The sequence below is a fragment of the Sinohyriopsis cumingii genome, chromosome 5, assembly GCF_028554795.1.
Source record: "Sinohyriopsis cumingii isolate HCF-2022 chromosome 5, ASM2855479v2, whole genome shotgun sequence".
Taxonomy (NCBI): Eukaryota; Metazoa; Mollusca; class Bivalvia; order Unionida; family Unionidae; genus Sinohyriopsis; species Sinohyriopsis cumingii.
The window spans coordinates 14,860,480-14,869,465 of NC_142965.1; the positions used below are offsets into that span (position 1 = coordinate 14,860,480).

General features: G+C 41.4%; 1 protein-coding gene across 1 annotated transcript; it reads right to left on the minus strand.

Annotated features, from left to right (window-relative positions):
• Positions 1 to 2,395: 2,395 nt before the first annotated feature.
• LOC149798682 (uncharacterized) lies at positions 2,396 to 7,916 on the minus strand. The gene is made up of 2 exons (XM_089957522.1): positions 3,392 to 7,916; positions 2,396 to 3,069 (listed from the first exon to the last, which is right to left on the minus strand). Exon 1 carries the CDS (start codon positions 7,886 to 7,888, stop codon positions 3,785 to 3,787), a length of 4,104 nt encoding a protein of 1,367 aa, XP_089813648.1. The 5' UTR covers positions 7,889 to 7,916; the 3' UTR covers positions 2,396 to 3,069; positions 3,392 to 3,784.
• Between the last annotated feature and the right edge of the window lie 1,070 nt (positions 7,917 to 8,986).

The following is an 8,986-nucleotide window of genomic DNA, read 5'->3' on the forward strand; positions in this document are numbered from 1 at the left end:
TTCTTCTTCTTCTTTTCATTTTCCGGTATCCAGTCCGGGTGACCCATGGCTCGGAACTTCTGTTGGATTTTTATCCAGTTATTGTTCAGTCTCTCATATTCTTCTTTTTTCTTTCTATTCTCTTCTTCTATTCTATCTTTTGCCCACCTGTCCTTAATTTTCTGCACTTCTTCCTCTATTATCTTTTTCATCTTTTCTTCCGCTTTCTTTAGTTGTTCAATGCCCCTTTTCACAAACTTCCACTCTGACCATTTCTCTAGCTCTTCTAAATAGCATCTCACTGCTTTTACCTTGTCCATAGACTCTTTTATAGTCCCCACTCTTACATACTCTGGTTGAATCAATCCTCTCAATCTCTTAACTTCTTCCTCTATCATCTCCTCTATCATCTTCCTCGCTAATTTTAGTTCATTGACATAGTCAAGACTTTCTCAACCTCCATTCTCTTTCTATCCTTTCAATAGTATATTCTCCATCCATCATCCAAAAGTAAACATTTCTTAAATCATTAAACAACGCCGACACTTCCATCTTGTATCTGTTATTCCGTAGAATGGTGCGAACGACGAACTTTGTGATTTCTTATACGAAAAGCGCGGACGTGAAGGAAAACATACCCCTGAAAACAAAATTGATCTTACCTAGATCATGACCAAAAAACAACGCGCGGACGTGAAGGAAAACATCCCCTACTTTCTCATTTCATATAATAAAACCCAAACTATACTCTCCACATACGCTAAGAAACAATAAACAAACCCATAATCTACTATTCACACAAACTTACGTGAGCGGTTACAAACACACAAACACATACACTCGCACTATGAAAAAAGAGTCAGTGTTTATATTCACACTACTCTACCTACACACATTGGCAAATTGATTGTTATTTCTTTTCTAGAGTATTGGGGTAGCCCTGAAAAGGGCTGTTTTTTTTTGTTTTTGTTTTTTTTTTGAACTCCAGATGTACCTATCTAATGATGGCACCTTCCTGGCCTGGCGCCACACACGCATCTTCTTCCCCAGTCTCCTTTCACCTTTCTTCTTGGGAGTGCAGAGGCGGGATATGTGGCTTCAGAATCCCAATTTTCTTTCTCTGGGATTCTGAAATTTCCTCTCTCCTCTTCTTTGTTTCTTCTCTCCTCTTTTTCTTCTTTCCTCCTCCTCTTTCATCCTTGCTTCTTCGACAATGGCCTCCGCGGCCAGTTCATTTAGTATGCGCCTGGCATATTCCAGGTGCATCTGGAGTTCTAGCAGTTTCACAATTCTGGTATTCATTGTTTTGTCAACGAATGAACAGGGTAGCTAGACTGCCCAGCGAGTTTCAATTTATAGTGAAAGCGCGGACGTGAAGGAAAACATCCCCCTAAAAACAAAATTGATCTTACCTAGATCATGACCAAAAAAAAACGCGCGGACCTAAAAGAAACACTCACTCACTTTTTTATACTACCCATTCCTATTCTAAAAAATTTTCATTAATCACTTCAATATACTATTCACATACGTAAATCAATCCAATCAAACCCCAAATCTACTCTTCCCACACCTCAAACAGCAAAAAAAACATGATTTTAATCTACTATCCACACCAACGTACGTGAGCACTTACAAACACACAATCCTATACACAAACACATACCCTCACACTATAAAAAAAAAAGAGTTAGTGTTTATATTCACACTACTCTACCTACACACATTGGCAAATTGATGGTTATTTCTTTTCTAGAGTATTGGGGTAGCCCTGAAAAGGGCTGTTTTTTTTTTTTGTTTGCTATGGCAATCTTTTAGCTTCTAAGAATGCGATGTTCGCTGAGGATAGACTTTCAGGCGATAGGTCTGCTTCTTCGGAAAGAGAAGAAGAACTCTTTGGCGTCGATACGACAATCGACAAAGCCTCTGTCAGGTTCAGGTTGCTGCTGCTGCTGCTGTTGTTGTTGTTGCTGTTGCTGCGGTCTCTGAAGTCTGTACTTCTCTGTCCATTCTTCTTTCTCCATGTTCACTTCTCTGAAGAGCTCTTCTATCAGGTCTTCAGTGACTTTTAACATTCTCACATTCTCTATCTCTTCTGGCTTCGTTATCAGACTGTCTGACCCTATGCAAATTCACGTAGGCTTCGTTTAGCTTAGCTAATTTGGAGCACATCTTCGTAGGAGGATGAGTCGACAATGGATGGTTAGACTGGAAACTGCCCCGGTTCTTAAAGTCAAAGCGCGGACGTGAAGGAAAACATCCCTCCACGGTTTTCGAGCCGCAACGTTCAATGAGTGTCAAGAGAGGGATAGTAAGAAGTGAAAGAGCATGATGTAACAAGATAACCGGGTGGGATATTTCGGATTAACAGAAGAACACGTTTTGACGACACAGATATATGGTTTAATGTGGCGATTTATATGAGTAGTGGATGATTAAGATATGTGCGTATTTATAATCCAAATATTGGATCTATTTAACAAAAAAAACGCACAGTTTCAAAGATGAAAAAAATGTACAAATAAATTTAGGTCAGTAACCCTAAAACACAGGATAAATGATTTCACAAATGATTCAATAATGGAAAGATGAATATAGTTCACTCAAATAGTAAACAATGTAAGCGTTTACACATAGTAAAAAAAAAATGTATTCGCTCAGGTAGCGAAATTATGTCACTAAACAAGAACGGATATACAATCTATCCTTCCAGTCCTGAATAATACACTGGGTCTTACTAACCCAAAATTAGCATACAGCTAAAAATACATGTGTGGAGATGCACTCCGTCACCCGTGCACCATATCCGCTCCACAGCTCCTCCGAATCAATTTCACAACCAATATAGACTCCGGACCCTCGGAATACTATGATCACTTGAAACATTAGACCCTCCGGACACTTGAAATATTAGACCCTCCGGACCCCCTGGTCCTTTGACGGCTCTACAGCTGGGTCACATTAGTCACTCTTGACATTCCGGACGCTAGACATTAGACGCTCCGGCACCTTAAACGCACCGGACACACGGACGTTTCTACCCTCTGACAACACCGGACACCCCGGATATTCCTACCATCAAAAACTCAGCTGAAAATATACCCGATACAGTGTACTAAACTTGATACAGACATAACGTAAGGACGTTATACATGGTAAGTTAAAATGATTATATTATAATGGCAATTACAAAACAGAGGTTCAATAGTAAACCTAACCCTGCTTGATAAGACAATAGTAAGCAATTCTTTTTTAAAAAATGTAGCTTTACATTACCAATATAAGTCCTGCACTACGTCGCAACAAGAATAAAAAATGCACGCATTATGGTATGTAAAGAAACTATAACAAACATGCAAAGGCAAATATGGTAATACACTAGTTATCACTTAAAACCCAAAACATTACCTACCCCTACAGCTGGAGTTGTGCGAATCCTTTAAGCAGGCCGCTTGCTGACAAAACCATTAGTATTGTAAAGGTCCTTTACATGTAGTAACGTATTTATACCTTTAGAATTTTCGTTATTCTTTATCAAAGGCACCTTGCACGTGTGGCACAGGACGAATCGTACTCACGATTTCGAAATACGTAGACCATATTATAATCACCCTCGGGTATCGTTGTACAGAGAAAAAGAAACGAAACCGGAGTACATGTATTTAATTAACAACATTTACACCATTCCGTGACAATACCTCCCCACTAAAAAAAAGTGGTATCACTTTTAGAACAATCACGGAATGTGAACAATGAATCATTATTAAAACTTCCAATTTTCAGACCGAACGAAATGATTTGCTAATTACACCCTACTTAAAAAATCAGCTCCCACATTTTCTGACCCTCGAATTGCCTCGATTCGAAAACTGTATGGTTGCAAAGATAACGCCCAACGCATCAATCTTGCATTGGTGACCTTTGCTTTATTCAAATATAAAAGCGGCTGATGGTCCGTTTGCAAGGTAAGCTCCCTCCCAAAAAGATATGTATGGAATTTCGCTATTCCCCATACTAAACCTAGGCACTCCTTTTCAATCACGGAGTACTTTTCCTCTCTAGGGAGCAATTTCCTACTTGCATAAGCAATGGGCAATTTCATCCCCCCTTGCTCCTGTAGCAAAACAGCCCCAAGACCCGTATCGGACGCATCAGTCCTCAGTACAAAAGGTTTATCTATTTCCGGCAACTTTAAAATTGGTGCACTTACCAGTTTGTGTTTTAGAGTGTTAAACGCTTTTTCCTGGCATACACCCCATGAAACTTTATTCGGTTGCCCCTTCCTAGTCAAATCCGTTAATGGGCTGGCAATAGCCGAAAAGTTGGGGACGAATTTCCTGTAGAACCCGATTAGACCTAGGAAAGACCTTACTTGTTTTTTTGTCTCTGGTCTAGGGGCATCCCTGATTGCTCCTATTTTATCTGGATGAGGTTGCAACTGGCCTAGTCCACTTACCAGATGTCCCAAACATTCCAGACTGGAATACCCTATGCTACACTTAGTAGGCCTAACTGAAAGGTTTGCAATGTGAAGTCTATCGAACAGATCCCGTAATACCTTAACATGTTCATCCCATGTATGCGTGTAAACAAAGATGTCGTCTACGAAGCTGTCGACGTTTTCCGTTCCGTTTAATAATTTGCGCATGAGACGAACGCACGACGCACCGGCGTTGACTAAACCGAAAGGCATAACTTTAAATTGAAACAGTCCTTTGGGAGTCGCGAATGCCGTCAACTCGCGGACATTATCGGCGATGGGTATCTGCCAATATCCCTTGCTTAGATCTAATTTGGAAATGTATTTATGACCTGCCAATTTTGAAAATACACTTTCCATATCTGGCATTGGTTCTGCATCAAATACGGTGATCTTGTTTAATTGCCGAAAGTCGATGCAAAACCGGTTGGTCCCGTCTTTCTTTCTGACTAACACCACGGGGGACGAGTATGGTGAGTTTGAAGGTTCGATCACTCCCTGGTCTAACATTTTCATCACTTCTTCGCTGATTGTCTCCCGTGCATTAAAGGGTATCGGATATCCTTTAATCCTGATAGGCTCAGTGGTATTCAATTTGATCTCGTGTCGAATTAGACCCGTACAGCCTGGTCTGTCCGTGAACACATCTGGATATTTGGACAAAACCTCCATAATCTGTGTACGTTGACCCTCCGATAACTCAGGGCATACATTTATCTGGTCAATACTTTCCTTACCAACGTCCATGGGGTATTCAAGGGGTATTTCTGTGCTGGAGACGAATTCCGCTTCGTCACCAGACCTATCCTCTATCACCGCAACGCATACTACATTCAAAATCCCTTTCTCAATCATTTGTCCAGGTCTCGCTACGTAGAGTTTAAGCATATTGGCATGAAATGTCTTGGACTTCCCATCCATATCAATGATATAATCCATTTCGCCTTTCACCTGTCTGACTTCATATGGCCCTTTCCATTGGACTAGCAGCTTGTTGTTATTCGTTGGGAGAAGCACCAACACTTGATCGCCTACGTCAAATTTTTTACTCCGAGTTCCTCGGTTGTAGTACTTGGCGTACCTACGACTAGATTTCGCGAGTTCGTCTTGCGCCATTTGACAAGTACTTTCTAATCTTTCGCGCAAATCAACTACATAATGGTATGTGGTCTTAACTTCTTCGTCCGCGACCTCGTCTGTCCACAGTTCACGAAGTATGCGCATAGGACCACGAACTGTCCTACCGTACAATAGTTCAAACGGGGAGAAACCCAAGCTTTCCTGAGGAACCTCACGATATGCGAACAGAAGGGCGTTCATATATCTATCCCAATCCTTCGGTCTTTCCGCACACATTCTCCGCAACATTTGCTTCAATGTGCCGTTGAATTTCTCGACCAATCCATTGCACATAGGATGGTAAGGTGTTGTGCGTAACTGTTTAAGGGACAACAACCTACTAATTTCTGCCATAAGATCTGAGGTGAATTGCGCTCCACAATCCGTAAGAACTTCTTCGGGCACTCCGACCCTGCTGAACATGTCTACGAGCGCTTCGGCTACACGTTCGGTTTCAATTGATGGCAAAGCTATGGCTTCTGGATATCTGGTAGCGTAATCTACCAGTGTCAAGATGTATCGGTTTTTCCGATCTGTATGCGGAAATATTGGTCCTACAATGTCGATGGCCACTCGTTTGAACGGAGTATCTATCAAGGGCATCTGACCTAACGGTACTCTAGTTACCCTGCCCTTAGAGATCGTCTTCTGGCAAACGTCGCACGAGCGACAGAACCGCGCTATGTCGCTATTGACGCCAGGCCAATAAAATTCTCTTAATACCCCATCCGTTGTTTTCTTTACACCTAAATGACCTGCCATACTCGACTCGTGCGCGACCTTTAATATATGTGCCCTAAATTTCTGGGGAACCACTAATTGCAAGAACTTCCTATCCGATGTAGAGTATTCCCTGTACATTAAACCCTTTCGAACAAGGAATTTAGAGGAACCCCCGTTCTTACACTTTCTCACGGTACCCGTTAATGCCTTCTCAGAGGTTGCACGTAAAGACGCGTCACGTTTTTGCTCATTTTGGAATTCTTCGCGGGATATATCAGTAATGGCTTCCGGTACTTTTAACTTACGCAAAGGTTTATTTTCCTCCTTTACCTGAGCCCTAGTTTGCACTGCCTGGATGATAGGGAATCGGAAATCTGCTATGGTTGGAAGTCTAGAACCCGGTACGTTGCCAATTGTCAGTTCATAGATCGGGTTGGCTACGCATAAAGCTTCCACAGTCCCGGTCAAAAAAGGTGTATCTATCATTATCCTTGCAACTGGAACGTGGTCGATTGTCTGGTCAAGCAACATGCAAGGTGATTTAAACCCAAGCAATTGATCATCGCGGACTAAGCTCCGTTTCACGACTACAGTAGTGCATCCCGTGTCTCGTAGAACGGTGACTTCTTGTCCGTTAACAGTGCCGTTTGCGGTCGACACCCGTGCCTCTGGAAAAATACACGTGCCGATTGATTGGATCACATCGCGACTGGTCTCTGAACGCACCACCGGTTCACGCACCGTTTTCCGCTTAACTTGCTGGGAAACATTAAGTTTTCCATTTACCGATCTTCTGCCTTTAATGGCTACCGCTACTTTCTGGACTGGTCCCTTCCGTTTAGGACAATAGTGGGAGATATGACCCACTTCCTTGCAAATGAAACATTGCATGTGACTCCGCTTCCCCTGGTTACTCCTACCAGATTTTTCAGGTTCCCTAGGTTTTCTGTCGTTGACCTGATTCCCACCTTTGACATATCGCGTGATGACATTCTGCGAACCTCCCCGAGCTTCGGCGAACAAATCCGCCTGTGTGGCCATTTCATATACATTTGTGAAGGATCTTTCCTTCAAGAATAAATATAACTCCTTGCCACAAGTTGTTAACAATTGGTCACGAAGCAAGAAATCGACAAGACCCTCAAATGTCTTGACGACTTTACCACATTCCACCCATCGCTGCAAATAATTGCAAGTCCTACTGACGAACTGGGTGAATGTTTCGCCTCTCTCTGGTTTACTATACTTAAACTTCTTGCGAAACCCTTGCTCGGTTAGTTCATATTTCTTGAGAAGTGCCTCTTTCAACACGGGGTAATTGAGCGAATCGGCCGTGGATAAACGCGAATACACGTCTAACACTTTACCTTTCAATAACGCGCTAAGATGGAGCGGCCAATCGTCTTTCTTCCATTTTTGTACCGTAGCATACCTCTTGAACCTATTTAGATAACTATCCATATTATCTTTATCGTCTTCAAATGGGGGCAATTTTGGACCTCTCAGTTTAACATGTTCCCCCTCTTTTTTAGCTTGCAATAGCTCAGAATTTCTTAGATGTTCCCTCTGCCGATTTCTATCTTCCATCTCTAAAGTTTCTAACCTTACCTGTTTTTCCCTTTCTAACTTCTCCCTCTCGCTTCCCTTTCCCATTCTATCCTTTCCCTCTCAGCCTGTTTCTCTAGTTCTATCTTACCCTTCTCTAATTCTATCATTTCCTTCTGGGTTTCCCTTTTTTCCCTTTCTATTTGTTGTTCCCTTTCAAATTTTTCCCTTTCTAATTCCCTCTCAGCCTGTTTCTCTAGTTCGATCTTACACTTCTCTAATTCCCTCTCCTTTAATCTTTGGTCCCTCTCCCGGGCTTGTTCTTCACGAACGAAATTTCTAAGGGACTCCCCCTCATAACCAAACTGTTTCCCCAGTTCTACCAGTTCTTTCATAGAAGACATTTCAAAAGTTTGGTGGTGACCAACCTTAAAGTGCAGTTTTATACAAAACACGTAATTACCACAAACCGTATTTTCTTTCACGAAATGCAACAAAAATATTAAATACAAAAAATAAAGTAATATTAGGTATCTACCTAACCTTGGTGCTTTGTCAAACGCATCTGAAACACAAAAAGCATACAAATATAATAAAACAATTTCAGTGCTCTGTTATATCCGAAATGATCCCACTTCTGACACCATTTGTAACAAGATAACCGGGTGGGATATTTCGGATTAACAACAGAACACGTTTTGACGACACAGATATATGGTTTAATGTGGCGATTTATATGAGTAGTGGATGATGAAGATATGTGCGTATTTATAATCCAAATATTGGATCTATTTAACAAAAAAAACGCACAGTTTCAAAGATGAAAAAAATGTACAAATAAATTTAGGTCAGTAACCCTAAAACACAGGATAAATGATTTCACAAATGATTCAATAATGGAAAGATGAATATAGTTCACTCAAATAGTAAACAATGTAAGCGTTTACACATAGTAAAAAAATGTATTCGCTCAGGTAGCGAAATTATGTCACTAAACAAGAACGGATATACAATCTATCCTTCCAGTCCTGAATAATACACTGGGTCTTACTAACCCAAAATTAGCATACAGCTAAAAATACATGTGTGGAGATGCACTCCGTCACCCGTGCACCATATCCGCTCCACAGCTCCTCCGAA

Excerpts from the sequence above, each read along its gene's own strand:
- LOC149798682 (XM_089957522.1), bottom strand. The coding sequence starts at position 7,888 with ATGGAAGATAGAAATCGGCAGAGGGAACATCTAAGAAATTCTGAGCTA.